The 25,612-nt window shown below is 35.2% G+C and overlaps 1 protein-coding gene across 1 annotated transcript; it reads left to right on the top strand.

Annotated features, from left to right (window-relative positions):
* Nucleotides 1–302: 302 nt before the first annotated feature.
* On the top strand, nt 303–1,280 carry LOC113326268 (uncharacterized mitochondrial protein AtMg00810-like). Its single transcript, XM_026574029.1, has one exon. The coding sequence runs from the start codon at nt 303–305 to the stop codon at nt 1,278–1,280; it is 978 nt and encodes a 325-aa protein (XP_026429814.1).
* Nucleotides 1,281–25,612: the final 24,332 nt, after the last annotated feature.

The following is a 25,612-nucleotide window of genomic DNA, read 5'->3' as shown; positions in this document are numbered from 1 at the left end:
GCTACAACTATTAGATGTGTTCTTAGTTTAGCTCTTTCAAACAATTATAGCATGAGGCAACTTGATGTGAGGAATGCCTTCTTACATGGCAATCTGTCAGAACATGTATACATGGAGCAACCACCAGGACTTGTTGATCCTGATCATCCTACACATGTGTGTCATCTTCAAAAATCATTATATGGACTTAAACAGGCCCCTAGAGCCTGGTATGAAAGGTTCAGTGGTTATTTCTTAAATTTGGTTTTACAAATTCTATATATGATGCTTCTATGTTCATCTATCACAAAGGTTCTGAGAGAATGATTATCTTAGTAAATGTGGATGCTATTATTCTTATTGGTACTTCAGATTCCTTACTCACTTCTTTTATCTCATCTCCCAAGACTGAGTCTTCCATGAAAGACCTTGGATCATTACACTATTTTCTAGGTATTGAAGCTACTTTTGATACTTCAGCCTCTAAATTACTCCTTACTCAGAACAAATATTCTCTGGATCTACTTAGAAAACATGACCTACTAGGTTGTAAACCATGCGAAACTCCAGTGGCATGTGGTCCAAGAGTTTCAGCCTATGATGGAATGTTATTGAAGGATGCAGCAGCTTATAGAAGTTTAGTAGGTGGCTTTCAATATTTGACACTTACCAGACCAGACATCAGTTATGCTGTCAACTATGTTAGTCAATTCATGCATTTCCCTACTGAAACTCATCTACAGCTTGCAAAACGCATTCTCAGGTATACTAAGGGGTCTCTTGGTCAGGGTATTACTCTCAGTAGTACTGGCAATTTCTCTGAACTTGTTGCTTACTGTGATAGTGATTGGTCAGGACGCCCTGACACCAGAAAATCTACTTCAGGTTATTGTGTCTTTGTTGGGGGAAATTTAGTTTCCTGGTCTTCCAAAAAGCAGCATACTATATCTCGTTCCTCTACAGAAGCTGAGTATTGGGGACTGGCCAATGTAGCAACTGAAATATTATGGCTCTCTTACTTGTTTGAAGAACTGTTTGTCTACTTGTTTATTCCTTGCAAGTTATACTGTGACAATATGGGTGCTGGCAGCTTAACAGAAAATCCAATTTTCCATGCTCGCACCAAACATATTGAGGTGGATTATCATATGATTCGAGATTTAGTCAAATCTGATTTTCTTAAGGTTTCTTATATTCACACTCTCAGTCAGATTGCTGATTTATTTACGAAAGGACTGTTGAAGTCTCAGTTTAGTTTACTGAAGAACAAACTGATGCCTGCTGTACCTTCCTCAGTTTGAGGGGGGATGTTAGACTTACTCAAGTATCCGTACATTGTACCAGTTATGCATTTACTATTATGTCGGTAAACCTCCTTTAATTGTTTTGATATTCTGTTGATCAAGTCTATATAAAAGACTAGTCATGTTTCTTTAATCAAGAATTTTCATAATTAATTGATCACCATTCTTACAGTTATAGTTTCTTTGGATATCAGCAACGAAGATTTTAAAAAAGTGCAACTACCAGGAGATATCGGGCGTACAATGTGAGTTTGGGAGTGTCAGAAGGGTGCCTTTGCGTACTAGTCAACTCATATGTTTATAGTGTTAAGACTCATGTCGAATTATGGGAGATGCTTGATTATGGAGTTCATGTGTCTTTGACTAGACGCTATATCATTACTAATGAGAGTGTTATTAGGGCCAACATACATTTCAGTCCAGTGAGGTTTTTCGAGAATGGTAAGATTCTATTATGTGGTTATCCTGATAGCCTACTTTTGTATGACCCGAAACACGGAAGTACACTAGAGTCCAGCATAATGTTTACTTCGAGAAATTGGTGGATTATTTTGAAAGCTTAGTTTCCCTCAATTCTGGTACTTACGTTGGGGAGATGGACTAACATAATTTAGATAACCTTGAAGAGGAATACGGTTTAAAAGGAACAAAAAAGCAGGTGAAATGAGGTTATTGCTAGGTTCTCGCGGTTTATAGTGTACTACATAAACTTTGTAGTACGGAATTTCATTTCGGTTGTCATTTGTTTTTTTCCCCTAATTTTCAGACCAATGATGTACTATCATCATTGATGGATGATTTGTTTTTTAGTCTCCATTCTCCAAGTTGGAGAAGTATCATTCTTTCAGGTTATTTTTATGCAAGTCATATTTTGTTTGATTCCAAAGAAATATTATCTCCTGAATTCTCTGAAAGTGTAAGTTTATCGATTCTACATTAAATTATCCACTTTCACAACCATTCTATATATATGTATATATATAATCTTCTTAAATTGTTACTAAGCTGACAATAGAATTCACAGTTTGATCAGTATGACAACTTACTTTGCCATGAAACTTCGTCTATCTATAAACGATTTGTTCTCTCACTCTCTGTAGCGTAACATTAATGGAAATACATCCAAATGTTGTGTTATAACTTAGAATAATAATCATGCAAGAATTCTTGCAATTGCTAGAGAATTTAAGAAATCAAATATGATACAAGGATTTGGTATAATATCTAATGGTAAACAAGTTGTGGCATCCCAGTGATTTTTAGTCAACAGTAGCTCCCCTTTGCAACTATCTTTCCAAGGAAACAGCGTTGGATAGACAATCAACAACAATTATTACATGTAACAACTACTAGCCAAGTAGCGATCAAAACATATTTTTTTCCATCAATAAATTAAAATTTTATAGATATGAAGGTTAAAGGATATTTCAAAAGGAAAAACGAACCCTACTATAATCGACTCTCAAAAACAGAAAACCAGGTTAAAAAATGAAAAATATCTGGAGGCAGTCATTATAGAATCGATATTTCATTCCTGCTCACATGGAGTTAGCGTGATCAATTTTTGGGCCCTATAATTAGAAATTATGTCAGTAGTTGTTTTACTGTTGTCTAAAATATTGTATGTTGTTTTTCTCTAATGGACTCCACATCCTGTTGTTCTTCTGTTTAATTTAGTACTATATTCATTATTTTCTTTATATAGATTGATTATTGAGTAGGTTAAAGATTGTATCCTCAAGGAGTCCAGTAATCCACATAATAGATGAGCAGAGAGAACATCTAATTTGTTTGAAAAATACAAATATGATAATTATATACACTTTCAGTTCGAAAGCCACGCTCAAGTTACGATAAAATTTAACACATAAAACTACCATGCTGTTTGGTGACGTGCTGTGTTGTGCTTAGATTTTAACGCCCAGTATTGTGTTGGCACTACACACTTTACACCTCTGGATGGAATACCCAAAGCCAACCTCAATTACTAACTTCTTTACCTCAAAATACAGCTTTACATGGTACATGTACTTTAAACTTTAAAGTCAAAACACGTCAAATGGTCGACATGGGATTAAGTTTTGAATTATTGGGCTGAGCGAAATAATCTGAAGAAGTCATTATTTAAAGAAGATGGAGTTCTAAGTCCTCAAACTGGTGAATTCATGGAGGTTCGTGAAGCTTTACTCTAGGTTAAGGAGTTACAACTAAATAAGACCCACATTGAAGAAGATGCCAAGCTAGTGATTCAATCAATAACGGAGGATCCTCTTATGATTAAATGGGAGAATAAAAACATTCTGAAAGAGATTAAACAATTAAGTATAAGTTTTAGTCATCGTAAGTTTTTTTTTATTAGTTGAGATAATAATCAGGTGGCTGATGATGTAGCTAAAATTGTTAGAGAATCACACTCAATTGTCTCAACAACTTTCTAGCTGATATTTGTCGTCTCTTAGCTAGAGACCAAAACAGTTCCTCCCTTTAATCAATAAATTTCATCTTTATCCAGGAAAAAAGTTGTTATGGAGAAAAGTAAATTGGTTTGAAAGCGTATTTTAGTCGAGGGACGGATCTAGGATTATTTTTTTGACATACAGTGAAACTAGTTTGCAACTCTGATTTACCAATAAAATACTAGATGGATAGACAAATGTATGATGAAGAAGGTTTTTTTATTTTGAAAAAACAGTCCTAATATAATTGGTATTCGACTTCTGAATCGAATTTGGACTTCCATGTTTTTTTAAACCATTTATACTTTGTCAAATGTCCTCAGCAAAACATCTGTTTCATAAAACTGAAAAAGGCATATTTCGGTCAATAATAAGAGAGGGTTTCCTCACCGTTTAAGGTGAGGCTTTATTTGTCTACGCCTTAAGTGATTAGCACGCGGGAATCCGGGGAGAGAAAAAGATTAATCTTCTTTATAATAGTCCAAACCCAAATGACCAAGCACCGTACCGTAACTAAAGTTCGATCATCCATGGATTTTCTACATTCCCTTAATGTAGAAAATTGTATTTATTCCCTTAATGTCTGTCCTCTGTACGTTGGTGAAGAACTAGGTAATGAGAAGTTTTGAGTGGCCGGATAAGTTAATAATTTGAGTGGCCGGTTAAGTGAATAATTTGTTTGAGTGGCCGGATAAGTTAATAATTTATTTTTACGCTTATTTGGATAAGAAAATAAAATTAGTGGACGATTTACAGTCCCATATAAAAATTTATAAAATAAAATAAAATTTAGTGGACGATTTACAGTCCTATATATAAGAAATTGGGAAGTCGCCTCATTCCCATTCCGATGCCTAGGCCATGGTAATCCGTGACACTAGGCCATGGGTCTATGTGTATGACGTTGAGGGCCATGAGCATGGCATCATCCTCCTTGTATCCATTCAAGCCATGCGGCTGTTTGGTTTTCTCGGATGTCTCCGAAGAGACAAGCATATGGAGAAGCTCAGGATATGTGAAGACACTTTTGTTTTGCATAACCGGCATTGTGGGACTATACCGGCCTAATCCCAGAGAAAATGATCCTTTTGTTCCCTTTGTCGGGTTGGGTGGTTTTGGGCGTGAGCTAATCGCACCGTTTAGACCGTGGGTGCTGCAGACATTAGATGTCCCGTCGGCTTTCCGTCATGTTTTCAAATCTCCGCACTAATCCACTTCCCGGTGACATCCCTGCCAAGTACATCCCATCCTACGTAGCTGTCCAGTTCGGAGCAGTCGCTCAGGCTTGATCCATCGAGCTGCTGATCCGACCCGACCACCAACAGTAATCAACGAGTCGTATTTCAATATACCGGCCTAATCCCATCAGGCATAAATATTTTCCCGCCTTCCTTTTCTGATCATGCAATTAAGAATTCCAAATAAGGAAAGATAAAAGCTCGACGTCCAAAAGGAAAAAAAGAAAAAAACACGGTGACTTGGCTTGGTAAAATCTGATAATGACCGTATATCACAGTGTATCAGAAGATCGATGGTGAAGTATAGGGCCTTATTTATCCATTTGCACTTTCTCCCGAGGAGTGATCTTCAAAGTTCAAAGTGATCGATCTACCAACAGATAAGGTTACACAGCTCACGCTATGACCAAGGATGGTATTCCAGTGGACATGAAGTTTTCACCCAACAATTTCGTGCTCCAAATACACGCATAATAATAAGCTGGATAAAAAATTGATTCTACTAGAACAGAAAATTCTTCATTATCACCAATATTCCCGTCAATTCATTCCTTGTACAGACTGAAATGCCCTGTTGAACCCAGTCTTGCTCTGTACATATGAACACCCTCCTTCACAGCACTTCCTTCTTGTCTTGTTGATTCTTGTTTGTCGGTCACTCTATTTCACTTCCTAGAGATGAACAGAAAACCCCAAAAAGTAGATTTTGGAGGCTGTAGACAAGATAAGTTTTCTCTCTCTTAGTATTTCTTCATTCTGCCATTTGATTGTGCGGAGGCTTCCTTGAGCTTTTGAAATGAGTCTTCTGCAGTCTCCTTCGATCTAAAAAAAGGTGCAAAAACATTTATGTTTCCCAGACAACCGCCATCCTTAACGTTAAAGCTTCTGAATTGGTGGCTGTGAAGAATCCATAGCAAGACTTGAGAGCGGTTCCAGTACACAGCTGCGAAGAATTAGTTCGTAACCTGCTAACGAAGAAGCAGAATACTATGAAGAGTGTGCGTTGATTTTCGTGTTATGCTTTAGAGCTATGTTGTTCAAGGCGAGCTAGAAAACCGGTTCTGCATTCACAAATATAGGCAAACTTGTTTTTCTCACAAACTGCAGTATTATTTCTACCAAATATATGAGAACCATTTGCACGTGCAAGAGACAGATAACATTGATTTAATAGAAATCTACGTTCAAGGAATCATGATGTACAATGTTGCTGAGGATGTTACCTATATTTTACATTTTCTAGAATTTTTGCTGGGGAATACCATGGGCCATAGCCTTGGAAAGATTGATTCCTTCTCAAACCACTAGCAAAACTAACCAAAACAGATACAGAATAGAGCTAGCAACGGGGATCATCAAGCAATGTTACACACGAAAAGCAGCAATTATATACTAGCAACGAGCAACAAGAAGCAAGCAAATACGAATGCAATAACTATAGATGTCATGGTAGATTGATGAATTAAAATCCCCCGAAGAGTGAAAAGACCTCTCTATGAAAAAACGTATATTGATATTGTGCGATCTAAATCTTAATACATATGTGTTCTGGTGTAAGAATATTTTTGTATGACTAGAAATATTCTCTTGGGCCCATGTAATAATCTTGGTAATCTAGATTATTGTTATACTTATATCCGGTTTCCGTTACCGGATTATTCCTAATATCTCTTCTTTGATGGACGGTCGAGATTTAATGCTACAACTAAATCGTAGGAACTTGGTCTTCCTTCTACCTATAAGAGGAACACAATAGCCACCGGTGGTGGGTTCGGAGAATTGATAATTCATAACGTAAGAGATGAAGAAGAAGAAACCATGACCTCCACAAGGTATTATCGCTACCCTAAAGATGATCGACGTACTACGGATTAGCGCTATAAGGTATTCCATATAAACTAATCTTTGTGTATTTGATTATGTGATTATCATGAAGTTCAACAATCCTATTTAAGTATCTATTTAAAATAAAACTTATAATTGGCATCTAAAGCTTGCGTTTAGAACTCATGGTCGTCCATTTTTTGTATGCAATAATCATGTCGTCCATCACGTTTGTGAATCAACTTCTCATATTAGGTATCTTATTTCTCTGTTACAAGTCTTTCAAGGTAATACGGAATTGTATTTCTCATGGTGCGCCGTAATAGGGACAATGGAAATTAGGTTTTGTTTCCGTAAAGAATTAAGTTGAAAATTGTTCACCGATCGGCTATCCTAACGGTGGGGCCTGTAACCTAATGCTAATGATTATTGAATAAAATTATTAAATTGTCTAATGGGCCACAAAACTTTGTGATTATCTGTAATGAAATGGGTCAAATTGGGTAGTAAATGATCCACTAACGTTTGTGTAGTAAGAAACTAAAACAAACTAAAACAGAAGAAGAGTCTCACTGTGCTACTGTTTACCGATCTAATAGACCCCGATCCTGTGGAATACCACCATCTCTCTATACTGGTTCTATGCATGTGTTGCTAAAATATTAAAAGTTAAAATCGTTAAATTACTGATATTTATTAAGCCAAGCCGAATAGATACGTAATGCATTCGTCTACTGCAACTTAAAATGAACGTGTCTGTTAACATTTTTTTTTAAAAGGCTAATACTCGCTTGTATGCTAAATACTGTTTGGCTTTATTTGGGATCTAGTTTACGTAAATGTCAGCAGTAAAGTAGATCTTTCACTCTTATTGTTTACCGTTAATTTTGATTTTAACCAAACTGGATATAAATGTCAAACCTCTTGTACGTTTTCTGATGCAAACTCAGTATGGTTTAGATTCGATCATTATGGAATTAAAATAGTCTATAATTAAATTAAATTAAATTCAATTTAAACCATAGTATTAAGAAATAAATTATAAAGTGGTATTTATCTAAAGAAATGTAGGCTAATTATCATTACGTTTCCGCTTTATTGAAAACTAATGTACATATAATCTGAGGCTATTTCTTACCGAATTCATTATAAGATTTTAATTCGAATCATGTTTGACACTGTAAAGTTTGTGTGTACGTTATGATATGGTTTGTGTGCTTTTGCATTAGGAAATAGTTTCTCTCAGATTATTGTTTTTCTTTTTGGATTTTATGAGATTATACTTGAAATTATTATGGAACTCTATAGTTATCACCACAGTGATGCTAGAGTGTTATATCTCCATATAATCATAATGTTATTATAAGCATGAATTTGCAAACTGTAAAATGTAGGTTTTGCAGTTATCGATAGCATGTGATAATGACATTATTTTAGTTGATTAGCTATCACCACAGTGATGTCAAATCACTTTTGGCCATGATCACAGTTTTTGTAATGCTTGTAACATTGTTTTTTCTAAATATATTAGAACAGAATTTACCTACAGGAAATTGGAGTTCATGTATTTAAGAAAACATTGACTGATATGATTGTTGATCATACATTATGGATATGAACTGATTTGAATCTTGAGGGTGTCTTGTGTCATTATGTTTCACTTTTCTCTCAATGTTGATGATAATTTCAATTGTACGTATAAAATTATTGTGCTTAAGATTCTTAAGTCATAATTCTTTAGCTATCACCACAGTGATACTAGAGTGTTTTATCTTAGCAATAATAATTTTTTACGCCAATCCGTAAAGGAAAGGTTTAATAGTTATTATGGCATTATTTTGTAAGTTGTTTAGCTATCACCAGAGTGATGTCAAATAATTTTTCCAGTCATAATCGTTATCATGTCAAGTGCTTAAAATATTGTTTTTCTTAAATGTATTAGAACAACAATTACCCACAGGTAGTTTGAGTTCACATGTTTAAGATAATATTGAAGTGTACAATATCTGATCATACATTATGGTAACTAAATAATCGGCATATGATTTTACGTTATTTCTTAAAAGTACATAAAAGAAAATTTACATAAATTAACTCATTATCGAGTTGAGTAACCTATTATGAATTTTTCTTATGTTGGCCAAACCTATTGCATCCTCTATGAAATTGAGGTTTTATTTTTGATAAATTTCTCCATATTTCTGAAAATGATATTCATTGACTATTTAACACCTTTCATATTAATTCATCATATATCCGTTATTTATTACGATCTTTAAGCTTGTATCATATTTAAACGAGCGATGCATCAAAGAATTTTTCTTCAACGAAATTTCATTATTGAATTATATTTATAGACTTGCTTCATGCTCGATTTTGGTTTAAGAAAAAATTCATTATGTTTGGATATTTTTCGATTATAGGGTGTTGATATTTTTCACAATATATGTATGGCATGATTTTGAGTAAATGTTCGTGATTGATGTTTCAGGGTTATTCATTATTGTTTATAAGCGACTAAATCTATGATCAGATCAAGTATGTCCATATCATTGAGTGGGACTATGCAATATCACAAGAAAAGTTAGTGTGATATTTGCATTTGTACATGTTAATTGCTAGATTTTTTGGTTATCACCACAGTGATACTAAACTCTCTTATCTTTTAAGTGTTGTATATTTTACATCCTCTTAGTTTGTTTAACGATTAGAAAACGCTGCTCACAAGTAGTTTTGATCCACACATTGAAACAAGCATTAAGGTTATCTAAATGTTTGATTTACATGTGAAATAATAGCCACCCACAGGTGACTACAATTCATATTTTATTAGGTTGAACATTAGAATTATTTGAGTTTGTTAATACATTTTATGACGTGAATTGCTCACAGGTGATTCTAGTTGTAGTATTTGACAGACATAATGTTGAATTATGAGAATGTAAAATATCCACAGATATTTTTCATGTCTTACTTTGTTCTTGATAAAGTTTTACCCACAGGAAAATCTTATTGAAGGTATGAAACTATTGTAAGCTTAATTGTCATTTATCTCTATTATAAATTTCATCTTTTGTTCTTATTAGTTTTTGATTATGATTATTTTGTAGACATTTAATGGTCCATTTTTTGGAAGATAAAATTGTTTGTCACCCGATGATTTTTCGCGTTACTGTGTACATCTATCAATTGCATTATGAATCTCAATCCGTGGATGTTTTCTCAAACATTCATTATTGAAATTCAGAGGAAATTATAGAGAAAGTGAAAATCATAAAGTCTGATAAAGGTGGTGAATATTGTGAAAGGTATGACAAAACAGGATAATATCCTAAATCTTTTACGTAGTATCTCCAAAAATTTAGATTTGTTGCTCAATAGACAAGGCTAACTTATCCTTGGCATAATGATGTATAACAAAAGGCAAAATCGTACCTTTATGAAAATGGTTAGAAGCATGATGAGTTATGCATAATGACCACACATCAATGAATGTATGTTCTTTGAACAAGTGTGTAATCTTCCTAATATAAAGAAGATAGGCTTTTTTGGTTCGACTCATGATTTCCGTGTGTACTTTCGATCTGGTTCGTCGGACTAGATGACCTTAAAAACATGGAATGTGATGTAGGCCGTCCATCTGATAAGGTATGTTTTCTTTCAAAACCTTTCTTCCTCCTCCCTAAACAGGGATGCTGGACATCGACCAGCCCCATTAAACCCCACTTTCTTATGTTCCAATCTAATTCGTCTTTCCACCATCGCCATTATCACAGTCGAAATCTCTAATCGGGAAGGTATGGTTTTATAATTACTTCCCTTTGTATTTCCACCATCTCCTTTTTTTTTCTTCATCCCGTGACACAGAGACAACCCAAAAATATGTTTCTCTTTCAAAATCAAATCACAGTATTCCTTCGAAGAACAAAATCAGTAAAGGATCAAATCCAACCCCGATTTTGTGAAGAAATTCCGGAAACAATAAGGGTAATAAAAAAAACGGCTTTTGTATTCTCTTCATCGTCCACAGAATACTCATTGACCCAATCCCAAATTCAACACTTCAATTTTACTTCTTTTCAATCTATCACCAAAATTGATGAAGTTAATTTGTCAACTTAGCAAGCAACGCTGTTTCTCAATAACTAGAAAAATAAATTAAACAATTCATCGATCACAATAGTTTGGGATTAAAGTTTGAAACTGAATGGGATTAGAGGAAAAATATACCCCATATGAAAGAAAATAAAACAGAACTAGCAACTGTATATGGTGGTAGTGGTAAAAAGAGAATGAGGGAGACTGTAGAGGCGGTCTGGGATTGTTAAAGTGTGTGGAAGTGGTTTCTCCTGAGTAGAAGGTAAATGACAGAATAGAATTTGTGCTGAACTGGTGGTAGTTTATTATCAAATTACCAAATATAATGCTCCTCATCAAACACGTGGTTTCCACAGTCCGTGAAGTTTTGACAAGTGACCTTCACATTTTGGAGGTCTCAACTTCGAGTGGTAGAAAGTAAAATGTTTCACAAGCAAAATGTTTCAGTAAATCCCATTAAATTGTTCTCATTCGTTCTAATATTCCCATTAAATTTTGGCTGGCAGAAAACTGAACTGAAGCTGTAGACTGTAGTCATAGTTTCATCCATGGTGGTGTCACGTGTTCCCATTTTATGAAGGACAAGAAGATATCATATTTATCTTTTGAATCTTTTTAACGTGACTGCAGCTATAATTTTCTTCAAATGAATATTTTTTATTGGAAAAAATTATGGCAAAGTTGAGCTTATTTTGAAATGGGATGGCAGGGGCATCGTGCATGCGTGTTAGGCTAGTTTAAATAGATTTTCGAATAAATCAGTTTCAAAGACACACTTTGGACTACAATGTCTTGAAATCTAGTTTAAATCACCATTAAGTTATGGTTGTTCAGTTGGAGGTGAGGGTTTACATTCCAAATAATGAAAATTGAATTTGGAAACTATTATTGGTTAATTGGTTTTCCTAAATAATCCAAATGGTATTGTTTAACGTGCTAACCGTAGTATGAGACTTATTGAAATCGAAAATATAAATTTGTTAATGATGGCATAATCAGTGGGAGTGCGTGGATATATTTGTTTAAGAAATCATGATAGTGATCCCTTTATTTAAGATTTCTACAGATATTGTGGATCTTCTCATTATCAGAATGTTAGATAATGAAAGACCACAAATTACTGATCCAATACTCCATAATATAACTACTGCCAATAAAGAAATTTTTTGGTAACAACATAAACCAACATTAAGAAGGTCTCAATAGAGATTGAAAGAAAGTTATTCATGTTGTTTTAGTGATTTTCTTACAAGAATTTATTACATTTTGATATGGAGGCAAAGACTCGGTTTTCGGTTCACAAATATTATGTGTAATAATTTTCATTAATGGATTGATGCTATGTGAGCAAAAATCATTGGTTGAAAGTCAAGTATCAGATATTGTTTAATTGCTCGAAAGACACAAATCAGTTGTATAAAAATGGGTCTTTCTGACCTAACACGTCTGTAATAACAATGTTAAACGGTATAAAGCAAGACTTATAGCCAAATATTTTACTTTGAACGATGCATTGATTATAAATAAGTTTTTCTCTCGTGTCAAATAAAGACTTATTCAGAATTATTATAGTATTAGTAGTAGCTCGGTATGACCAAAGAGTTGCATTGACAAAATGTGAAATGGACTTTATTAATGATAAACTATAAAGAAAATTACGCGTGTTAATATGAAGGCTTCTCTTTATAAAGATAGGAACACGTAGTATGCAAAATTTAAGAATCAAAGTATGAAATTAAGCAAACTTCTCGAATATTGTGTAGTAAAATTCAACAAGACCATTAACTTTATCTGGTTTTATATGAATTTATTATTGATCGATGCATATACCTCAAGATCAGTGGGAGAAGTTCATATTCTTTGTATTTTATGTTAAGACTTACTACCTACGAGTAGTGATATTGACTTCATGCATATCTCTTATGATTCGAAATAAAGGATGTCAATGAAGCTTACCATGTGATAGTCACATATTGTATGGATTACTAAAGCCCTCATGTAAAGCGTATATCAAATATTCGAAGAACTTTTTGAGATGATAACATACATAGCAAATTTTGCTTCATATCGTAATGAAGATATAAATTTAATCTTCATTATGTCTCTGAAATAAAACATATAACGAGTTGTTCGTATGTTAGCATATAGCTATGGAATCGAAGAACAAATTATGCCGAATCTATCAAGATTTTGAGATACTAATCTTGACTTATGTCTTACAATTAGTTACTCAACCCAATTAGAGTTGATTGGGTTTTCAGACTACAATTTTGTTGTATGTGCGGATTCTATAAAGAAAGAATCCCTTAAGATTAGCTCCACAATTGAGTTTGAATATGACTGCGAGACTTACAGATTTAAGTTTGTCTCTATATTGCTGAAATTTATCGTCTTAACTTCGCAGAACTAAAGCACAATATGAATGCAAACGGAACAAAACACATGAACCTTGAGTATCCATATGTGAATTATGAATTTCAGAAAAATAAGTTGTTTATTTACCGTTAAGCACAATTATTTTTGCAAATGCTCTTATTGAACAATTACCATTTAAGACCTCTTAAGAAAAGATTAAAAATCTTAGGTTTGTGGGAGTAATTGATTATCAAATTCAGCTAATTTATGTGTTTATTTTTGGACACTTATTGAGATCTTATGAATGTCATTCTGAAATATATTTGTATCCATGTCTAGTATACACTTATGTGAATGGATGAATGTTAACAGAAATAGTCTTTCTTTTAAAGACATCATTAGACTATTATGATATCCCAATTTAAGGCCTAATTTAGTAATTTATTTGTGTTGATAACAAGACAACGTGTTGGAAGGGAACATGTTGATAACAAGACAACGTGCAACCGCTATGACTCGTATGGATAGCTTAGTTGACCAAGGTATTACGTTAACCATTAAATTTTGTTAGCAATTATTATGCACGCCATATGTTTTTCTACGATTAACCGTTAAATAGAATATCACATGGACCAATGGGAGAATGTAAGAATATTTTTGTATGACTAGAAATATTCCCTTGGGCCCATATAATAATCTTGGTAATCTAGATTATTGATATACTTATACCGGGTTTCCTTTACGGGATTATTCCTATCTCTTCTTTGATGGACGGTCGAGATTTAATGTTACAACTAAATCCTAGGAACTTGGTCCTCCTTCTATCTATAAGAGGAACACAATAGCCATCGGTGTTGGGTTCGGAGAATTGATAATTCATAACATAAGAGGTGAAGAAGGAGAAACCATGACCTTCACAAGGTATTATCGCTACCCTAAAGATGATCGACGTACTATGGATTAGCGTTATAAGGTACTCCATATAAACTAATCTTTGTGTATTTAATTATGTGATTATCATGAAGTTCGACGATCCTATTTAAGTATCTATTTAAAATAAAACTTATATCTGGACCAGACTATGATTGCATATCTCAAGGATACTCATATGGGCATAAAAGCCAGCAACAAGCAAAGCGTGGCAAACACGAGAAAAAGCAAAGCGCAACAAAACCTCCAACTGCCAGTACTGCGAATAGGAATTTCTCAAGGAAACTCATATGATAAACTGGCCATGATTCTACTAGAACAGAAAATTCTTCATTATCACCAATATTCCCGTCAATTCATTCCTTGTACAGACTGAAATGCCCTGTTGAACCCAGTCTTGCTCTGTACACATGAACACCCTCCTTCACAGTACTTCCTTCTTGTCTTGTTGATTCTTGTTTGTCATTCACTCTATTTCACTTCCTAGAGATGAACAAAGAACCCAAAAAAGTATTTTTTGGATCTGTAGACAAGATAAGTTTTATCCCTCTTAGTATTTCTTCATTTTGCCATTTGATTGTACGGAAGCTTCCCTGAGCTTTTGAAATGAGTCTTCTGCACTCTCCTTCGATCTAGAAAAAGGTGCAAAGACATTTATGTTTCCCACACAACCGCCATCCTTAACGGTAAAGCTTCTGCATCTTCTGAATTGGTGGCTGTGAAGCATCCATAGCAAGACTTGAGAGCCGTTTCAGTACAGTTGCGAAGTGTTAGTATTTGGTCGTTGTATTGACCCATGACTAAGTCCATATATATGCCCGCATATGTAGTGGGGGAATTGTGGAATCAGTCGTGCAAAGAAGTGAGAACCATAAAGGTGACTACTTCATATCTCATATCCTATATATAAGAATATTTGTTATTCTTATTGACTAATGAAACTACTCCCGCAAAACATAGAGTTTATAGAAACTATCTCTTCCATTACTTCTCTAGGAGGCTAGGGTGTGATTTAGCAGTATATTCTCTAGTAGAATATATCCAAAGACTCACTGCAACTGGAAGGACGAAGAAGGATTCTCAAAGAAAAGGCTTGTAACAGCAATCTATCTATCCTGGGGGTTTCGGGCTTTCCGCGGGTAAGTTCCTATCCGAATTCATTTACTTTGATTCATGTTTTTTTAACAGTGGCATCATGAGATGTTTTGTATTGCTTGATTCACCTTTTGGATTGTTTTCTGTTCTGATCTCTGCGTGATACCACCTTTATTTTTCATCATACGCTTGATTGAAGTTTATTTTTGTATCTCTGTTTTGATGTATGCAATGGGAGTTTTTGTATCTCTTGTTTGGATGATTTGTTTGTGCTTTGTATATTGACCCATGATGATTATGTATCTTTATGTGTTGTTTTGTTTTGCTATACCATGATCCATGTATCTGTGTGATTTGTTCCCCGATTGAAAAGTGAGTCATATTAAGCATCTGTTTGAATCATATGGCTTTATTTTGTTTCTGAAACCCTAAGTTTTAATACCCGAGCAAAAGGTGATGTTTAAGTGGACTTCGTGTTCTTAATGGACTAAGTGTCCAGTATACTTAGAAAATACATCAGGTTGGGTTATCAATATTTGTTATAATTAACCCAAAGCACTGTGTACGGCTACTCGGCGTATTTTCAGAAACAAGAAAATGAGCGTATGTACTGTGTGTTTGATAGTTTTGATGTTATCAGGATTTTCATTAGTTGAGAATCATTTCGTGAATGGGTACCTAGTAAAATAATAAGACATGATGATTTTGTATACCATGACCATGATCTATGGATCTTGTTTGAACAACCATGTTAAATATGTGTTGTATCCATGATTGATCTGATGTTTTCATATGGTTTGTGAAAAAGGGTCATCACGTTTTCTGTTGTCTTCTTTTGATTTGTGAAAAAGGGTCATCATTTTTTGCTTTTTTTGTATGAACCACATTTTTTTTACTTTCTGAAACTTCTGTATGTTTATAGAAACCGAGCAAGAAGATGAGTCCTAAGTGGACTTGTGGTCTAAATGGACTTTGTGTCCTGCACCTTAAGCGTAACTTTTGGGTGGGCTATATATATTTGTTATGTAAAGTCCAAAGTTGTCTTTTTGGTGTACACAGTGTGTTTCCGGCAACAGTATACTACGTGTATACAATGCTTCTGGATACTGTGGAGATGCTCGTGACATTTTCATTGGTTGAAAATGATTTCGTGAGATGTATACGTTAGGATGCAGTATACTAGTTGGTGTGGTGTTTTTTTTTTCTCATGACTTGTATGCTTAATATGCATGATTGTTTTTGTCGACCATGATCACATGTTGTTTTGGGTAATGTTTTGACATGCTAGTTAAATGACAATTAGTGGTGTAGATTGGTTTAGCTATGTGTTTTACCAATAATTACTTGTCCGAATTAATTGATAAATTTCGTATTGAAGTACACATTTAGGTGATGATTATGAGCCTAGCGAAATTTTCGATCCTAAATTTGTATATAAATGTTATTTTTATTAATTAGATTTTGAGACAATATTTCCTATGTACATATAATAATAATGTCAATCTTTGTACAAAATAGTGTAGAATGACTACCGAGAATTTGATTGCTGATCTCACCAAAGGATATAAACTAGATGGGAAGAACTATGACATGTGGAATAGGAAAATTCAGTACCTGTTCGACTCCAAATATCAAACGGAACTGTTAACAAATGAAATGGTCCGACCTCAAGAAGGTAATTCTGTACAACCCCGTCGTGACCTTGAAGCCTACGAAGCTTGGGTTAAGAAAGATCGTCATGCACGCTATGCTATGTTGAGTAGCATGAATGGTGATCTTATTGGAGAATATGAGAATTATCCAACATCCAAGCAAATGTGGGATCAACTAAAATTTAATTTTGGTGGTACGTCCACTACTAGACTTCCCAGCTTAGTGCTGAAATTCGAGGTCTACAAAAAAGATCCCAAGCATTCTATGACCGAACATCTTAGCACGATGTCGTCTATGATCCGTGATTTAAAATCTGTTGGGAATGTTCTTACTGATGAACAACAAGTTTTAGCTGTGATAAGGTCATTGCCTGATTCTTGGGTGCATATGAAGCAAATTTTGACCCATAATGAAGGCATCAAGAATTTTTATGATATTTCTCGACACGTTGAGCTTGAGTTTGAACGCCAAGAGGAGAAACGTGTGGCTGCCTTGTATGCTCAAGGTGAGCGCAAACCACAGGGTAAGCGCAAGAACGATAGCCGAAAAGATGTCAGCAAGGCAGAAAATACAGCCAAGCGCCGTCGTGGCAAGCGAGATGGTAAAAAGGATAAGTCCAAGTTGAAATGCTACAACTGTAACAAAAAGGGACGTTTTGGCCGTGAGTGCACTGAGCCTAAAAAGGTACCTTTTTCACCCAAATCCGTAAACATTTGTGTTTGTACACATGTATTGGTTGCTCACTCTCTACTTGAATGGATTGTAGATACGGGAGCAACAAGACATGTAGCTCGAGATCGAGAGGGGTTCGTAAATTATCGACGTCTTTGACGTGGTACACAAAGAGTCTACATGGGCAATGGCTCAAGTGAGGAAGCTGTGGGAGTTGGTACTCATCAACTTCATATGCGCTCTGGACGCATTTTAACACTTCACGATGTGCTTTATGTACCTGGAATTCATCATAATTTACTTTCAGTTATTGCACTTCTTAGTTTTGGATATTCTTTTAAAATTGAAGACGGCAGATTGGACATCATTTATGATGGTATTTTGTTTGGACATGGTTATTTAAGTAATAACTTCTTTAAATTAGATTTGTTTAGTTCTTTTTCTTCTGATGTTTTAGTAACTAATGCTAGTAGTAGTGCTGTTGATGATTCTATGACTTGGCATGCTAGATTAGGCCACATTGGGGAAGATAGGATGACAAGGTTAGATCGAGAAGGCCATCTTGGCTCACTCCCTAAAGTTTCCTTACCCGTTTGTGAACCTTGTCTAGAAGGAAAAGCTTGTAGAAAGCCTTTTGGTAAGGCTAAACGTGCTACTCAACCTCTTGAGTTGGTACATTCTGACATCTGTGGACCTATGAATGTTAAAGATAGGCATGATTATTCCTATTTTCTTACATTTATTGATGATTATACGCGATTTGGTTATGTAAATTTGATCGCTCACCGCTACGAAGCCTTGGATTGTTTCAAGCGCTTTGTAGCAGAGGTTGAGAATCAATCTAGGAAGAGTTTGAAGACTCTCCGTACTGACCGTGGACGTGAATACTTATCAGATATGTTCAAAGAATTTTGTGAGACAAAGGGTTAACTAGGCAGCTTACTATTCCCTATACTCCGCAGCAAAATGGTGTTGCAGAGAGAAGGAATAAAATATTATTGGATATGGTAAGATCAATGATGGCGCAAGCCAACCTCCCAATATCTTTTTGGGGGGGATGCTATTATGACTGCGGCCTACATTTTAAACCGTGTCCCATCACAGTCTTCTTACTACACCATATGAACTATGGAAAGGCGAAAAACCCAATTTAGGGAATTTGTTCCCATGGGGTTCGGCTGGTTTTGTTCACAACACTTCCCATGTGTACGGGAAACTAGGACCTAGAGAAAGAAATCTTGTCTTTATAAGATATTTTGATTGCTCAAAAGGTTATGTGATGTATGGTGAACATCGAAGTGGAGGAATGACTGAAGTAGAGTCCAGAGACATTGTTTTCATTAAAGGTGATTTTCCTCGCATCAGTGACATTAACAAGGACTTGGAACTCTTTGAAATAGTAGAGAATGTTGACATCTTATCATCTTCTAGCGAGGGTAGGGAATTAGTTTCTCAACCTATACCCGCTGAAGATAGTGAGAGTGATCTTCATCCTAGTGGGAGTATCACACTAGAGCCCCAAGACCTTGAGACACGTAGAAGTAAGCGTCAAAAAGTACCCCGTCGTCGTTTTGAGATTGAAGGGGGAATATTAATGTGTGCTGCGAGTATTGTGGATGAACCTACTTCTTACGAAGAAGCGGTTTCATCACCTGCTAGTGGCAAATGGCTTTTTGGCATGCAGAATGAAATAATATCAATAAAAGACAATGATGTTTGGGATTATGTTGACCCTCCGCTTGGGCGAAAGACTATTGGAAACAAATGGGTCTTTAAAATTAAACGCAAGGCAGATGGTTCAATTGACAAATACAAGGATCGCCTAGTAGCGAAGGGATATACCCAACAAGAGGGTATTGACTATGAGGAAACTTTTTCCCCTGTGGTGAGGTTTGCCTCAATTTGTCTCATCCTTGCTATAGTCGCACATTTGGATTTAGAATTGTACCAAATGGATGTTAAAACGGCATTTCTCAATGGAGAACTGGATGAAGAGATTTACATGTCTCAACCCAAGGGTTTTGAGGTCAAAATACAAGAGCGCAAATTTTGCCGTCTCAAACGTTCTATTCATGGCCTTAAGCAATCGTCTATACAATGGCATATGCGTTTCCATCAGTCTATCACCTCTGCTGGTTATGAGATGATTGAGGAAGACAATTGTGTGTGCACTAAACGATCCAAGGAAAGTATTCTTATCCTAGCATTGTACGTCGAAGATATACTATTAGCTGGTAATGATCTTGAAGGTATTGTCGCCACTAAGAAGTGGATGTCCTCTAATTTTGAAATGACGGACATGGGTGAAGCTAATTATGTATTAGGTGTTAACATCACACGAGATCGCTCAAGAAAGATTCTTAGTTTGTCACAAGAGCCTTACATAAAGAAGATTCTCGAACGTTTTCGAATGCATGATTGCAAACCCATTAACACTCCTATGGATAAAACTTTGGTCCTAAGTAAAGATCAATGCCCAAAGAATGAAGAAGAAAAGAATTATATGTACAAAGTACCTTATGCATCCGCAGTTGGGAGTCTAATGTATGTTATGTTTTGTACTAGACCTGACATAAGTTTTGCAGTGGGTATGGTAAGACGTTACCAAATTAACCCTGGACCGGATCTTTGGAAAGCGGTCAAAAGGATATTTTGTTATCTTAAAGGGACTGCTGATCTTCCCCTTTGTTACCATGGTGATGATATTATACTTAAAGGATTTAGGGATGCCGATTGGGACAACGATAAAGATGAGTACAAGTCTACTTAAGGTTATGTGTTTAAACTAGGAGGTGGAGCAATTACTTGGTGTAGTAATAAACAGAAGTGTATTTCTCTTTCCACTATGGAAGCAGAGTATGTTGCACTTTCAGCAGCTGTCCAAGAAGCTGTATGGTTAAGGAGATTTCTTAAGAGCCTTGGTGTCTCAGACAATGCAAAGGATGCGGTGGTGCTTCATAGTGATAGCACATCAGATCTTGCATATGTGAAGGATCCCAAATACCATGGAAAAACCAAACATATTGGTAGGCGATTCCATTTCATACGTAATATAGTTGCACAAAGAAAGGTTGTTCTTAGACATATCTCCACGATAAAGATGTTGGCTGACCCTTTGACCAAGCCAATGCCAAGAGTTGTTTTCCAATATCATATAGAGAACATGGGATTGACTAGGATCTGATATGTAGAACATTTGATTATTGTTCGATGAAATTATTATTATTTTTGAGTGAATGAATGAGTAATGATGGTTTTCTTGATTAAATACGTTTTATAGAATTCAAATATACTATTCATGTGAACATATATTTAAAGTTGTCTATGGGCAAGAATCGGCCTACTCACACAGGTGATTCGCCTTGGCGCTTAGTATAGCGAGCAGGATGAGACAAGAGAAAAGAAGTTTTTGGGAATTTGTATTTCAAAAACTACTTGTTTTTGTAACAATCTTTTGATTCTTTTCTAAATTGTAAAAGTCGCCTTAGTATGTCTAAGATGAGATCTCAAAGACATTAATTATTAAGTTTGACCACCACTTAATGAAGCCTGTTATAAAGCTAGATGTGATTTTCTAAATAGTCTCTATGTGTATGACTGGGTTTAGAAATTCAGGTTAGGCGCTTTTTAGTGACTAGACTTGGATTTGTATGGTGTATATTTTTAACACAAGACATGCCCACTTAAGTGGGAGAACCTCATAGCATACGCATACTGTATGTGCTAAGTCGACCAAATGTTGGAGCAATGAGTGATTCCCTGCTTCATTGTTGTGTGAGCCACTGGATTAATATCCAATACTTTTACCCCTTTGACTTGGGTTTATGTCATGAATAGGATACTTAATGATGCTACTTTAGCATGTTTTCTAATACGATGCATATTTCCGTAATATGATACATGTCTAGGAAAGCTATTAAATTGAATTGGATTGATATGGATTTTTTGTAAGAAAATTGGATGATACACCATGAGTTGTGATTCATTACTGGCCAGCGTTTTTCGTCTGTCGAAAATCATGAATAAAATTTATATGTGCGGGCACAATACTGCTTCTTCGAGGGATTAAGAGTATTGCATCGGGTGTAGTCAAATTTTCTGAGGTGAAAACGAGAAGTTACTAAGTGATGTACTTTGGTTAGTTTAGTGAAAACTGAATCACTGTACTCCTTCCATTTGTGTATGCTCGTGAGGTCGCACACCCTATATCCAGTATATGAAGAGTTTGGTAATGTGTAAATGAGAGTACTATAGTATATGCGTGCAAGTGGGAGATGTTAGTATTTGGTCGTTGTATTGACCCATGACTAAGTCCATATATATGCCCGCATATGTAGTGGGGGAATTGTGGAATCAGTCATGAAAAGAAGTGAGAACCCTAGGGGTGACTACTTCCTATCTCCTATCCTATATATAAGAATATTTGTTATTCTTATTGACTAATGAAACTACTGCCGCAAAACATAGAGTTTATAGAAACTATCTCTTCCATTACTTCTCTAGGAGACTAGGGTGTGATCTAGAAGTACATTCTCTAGTAGAGTATATCCAAGGCCTCACTGCAACTGGAAGGACGAAGAAGGATTCTCAAAGAAAAGGCTTGTAATAGCAATCAATCGATCCTTGGGGTTTCGGGTTTTCCGCAGGTAAGTTCCTATCCGAATCCGTTTACTTTGATTCATGTTTTTGTAACACGAAGAATTAGTTCGTAACCTGATAACGAAGAAGCAGAATACTATGAAAAGTGTGCATTGATTTTCATGTTATGCTTTAGAGCTATGTTTTTCAAGGCGAGCTAGAAAACCGGTTCTGCATTCACAAAAAGGTTAAGAATGAAGATCCGTGAAGAAGCCATATCAACCGGCAAACACTAGTCCAGAAGGGCCTATAAATGACACATGAAATATGTTATAAAACATGGTTTATCACGGTTTTCATCTGTCATTCGAACCGTTATTTATTTGGTGTGACTCTTTATAAATAACGAATCGAAAACGTCATTTAACTATGACAAATAAAGTAAGTGACTTTAAGTCACGGACATACTTTATTATTTAGTATCACAGTTATCATATGTTAAATTTAATAACAGTTGATGTCTGTCCTATGTAAATCTCTGTCATCATTCAGCCTACTGATTCAGACATTAGTATTCAAATATGGCGATTCAGACATTAGTATTCAGATCGGGTGATTCAGAAGTTGGTTGAATCTGAGACAAAATTTTCCCCTAGTTCTGAAAACAAAATATTAAATGAAACGGTTTAAATTCTAGTTGCAATTTAGAGAACTTTATATAATCTAAAAAAAAATTTAACACATAGAATCTCTAAATACAAACTGAAAGACAAATTATAGAAACCTAGAATTTCATACTAAACATTAAAACTGAAATCCATCTACTAAGATTGTCACCTAATCTTGCCACTCTAATTTGGTAGCTCTCCTACAAGATTTACATAAGTTTTTGGCCACTTAGTCTTGTCATCTCTTGCAATATCTCCAAGTACTCCTTCCATTTCGCATAACATAGCACTTGCATTCATAATTTTATCAAACTTATGATCACGACCTTCCTAATGAACACATTATGCAATGGGTAGATGCTTGATGTAGCCTTCCCAATATCCTTTCCAATCATCTCAGGGATAAATTTTTCCACCAATTCTTTAAGATCACATGAAGGACTCACAGTTGGCGAGTGAGTCCTTAGGAAGCAATCTGGAAAACAAGGAGAACAGGCAATCCATTAATGTACATTGTTAAGATTATGAAGCAAATGAGGCTGATACTTGAAACACTGGCTTTGTAACCGTTAGCTAAGATCATAAATCATTGGCAGACTCAATACTAAAACATGAAACAAAGAGATGAGTCAGGTGAAAACAATGAAGCTATGTCTTATTGTCATCATGGGTATATCTGAAAGAACAAGTGCCTCAACAAAATCACAAAGCAAGTTTGCAGCAGGAATTGGTGCCAAAGCTTGTAAGCATCACCTACGATCATAGTTGTGCTACATCAGTATACCAAAAGATGGGAACCTAAGTTTCAATCAGCTGCTAGCTATGAATAAGAGACATAATCTACAAACATCCAAGATTGTTCTCTTAGGCAGTTCAAAGGGACATAACATCAATGAGCTTAAATTCCTTAATACCACTAACGGCAGCATTACTGCATCACCCCCACATCACCACCACCACATACCAAAAGATGGCGTCTAAGTTTCTAAGTTAATAACATTTCTGCAGTGGTGGTGTTGATGTTTTGGACAGGTGGTTAGTGATATGGTAATGGTGGTGGTGCTGTTGTATTATGGTAAAGGTGGTTGCCGTGGTATTGGTATTGTGGTGTCATGGTGGTGGTGCTAGATTAAGTGGCTATGTACTCGAATTTGAGAGGCATAACCAGTCGATTAATACTGATGTTCTAACAGTAAGAGTTCTCAAAACTGTAATGTTGTCTTTCACAAGATCACTGACTAATATCAGCTAAGTTGTCCTACTTGTGTAAAGATGATTACAAAACTGAGAAGAATAAAAAAAATATTCTTTGTAATTTAAAATACAGGTGATCATAAAATAATTCCATTTTGTTGATGCATTTCACCAAACACTTTGCACATATTCATCAGTTTATTCATAACTAAATCAGATAACATGAGTTCTACATCGGACTTTTAGATAGAAAACAGAACAGATGATGAAATTAACCTTTAAAGAAGCTTGATGTATTATTCCTTGTCAATGAGTAAAGAGGAGGAATGCAAGTAATTGATGGAATATATAAAGTGGTAACAACAGATTTGAACAAATTTGAGTAAAAAAAAGCAGATTTGAGCAAAAACAAGGAAAATAAACCCCATCAATTGGTTCTCTATAGATGGAATCCTAGTCACTGTTAAATAAAGAATATGAAGATCAAATAAGAAATTTGGACACCTTATCATGGTTCTTCAAATAACCCATTTAGACTATCACCTTATCATCGTACATTTCAGAAACCCTAACTCCGAAATTTAACAAACTTGAGTTTTAAAGATAAAACAAACCAATTACACACCGAGCAAACACAAATTGATAAGGTTTAATGAGATTTCCTGCTATCAGTTGATGATTGAAGTGGCGAGAAAAGATTTAATTTGGTTTTTTCTTTTCGGAGGAACCGAAGACGAGACTTTTCAGGATCTAAGTTTTTTTTTTTTTAAGAAAAGTCTAGAGTTTAGTTGACTTTTCCATCATCGAGTATATAGGGATTGATGGAATCGGGCCCATACCGAACCATGTGAAATGTGAGTTGTGTACAACACATAAGCCAGTGACTACCCAGTTCTGGACTTATAGGAATATGGCCTTACAAAGTGGCTAGCCACTTTTGGGGTGCAAAAAAATGCGGAACTGGGTGTATATAACGTGTAATATATTTCTGATTCGAACTGTTATTTTATAAATCACGCATTCTAGTAATTGTCACATCTTTAAATAACGGTTATTTTGTGTTAAGTAATGGATCCTACTCTTTTCATGTTATATTACAGGATTTATTAGTGATAATTTATTCACGTACTTAATTTGTCATATAAAAACGTGATTAATAACCTCTTTTGGACTAGTGAAATTTGTTTTTTTCACAAACTGCAGTATTATTTCTACCAAATATATGAGAACCATTTGCACGTGCAAGAGACAGATAACAGTGATTTAATCATGATGACGCGTGGTATAGCCAAATAGGCATCAAATCCCAGACAATCTTCTTTTTCAGCATAATCCAGTATTAATACCACCAAAGAGATACGTAGGTCATCCTTTGCCTTTCTAGATACTAGAACAGGTATGAAGGATTACTTATTACAAGCAAAGGTTAACCATTAAAGATATAAATAGTGGGTACCTTCAGATTGTTGGCATCAACAGATAGTAAAGCGAAAGGATCAGCTTAAGCTTCTACTGCTCGCTAAAGGAAAATCACAAACACCAGCAATATAGCACCTGGAGCAATATAC

The sequence above is a fragment of the Papaver somniferum genome, unplaced genomic scaffold (assembly GCF_003573695.1).
Source record: "Papaver somniferum cultivar HN1 unplaced genomic scaffold, ASM357369v1 unplaced-scaffold_10, whole genome shotgun sequence".
NCBI classification, from domain to species: Eukaryota; Viridiplantae; Streptophyta; class Magnoliopsida; order Ranunculales; family Papaveraceae; genus Papaver; species Papaver somniferum.
Note: the sequence above shows the minus strand (reverse complement) of the source record. Positions and strands in the feature narration are given on the sequence as shown.

Bases quoted from the DNA above. Each gene is read 5' to 3' on its own strand.
- LOC113326268 (XM_026574029.1), top strand. From the start codon at position 303: ATGATTATCTTAGTAAATGTGGATGCTATTATTCTTATTGGTACTTCA.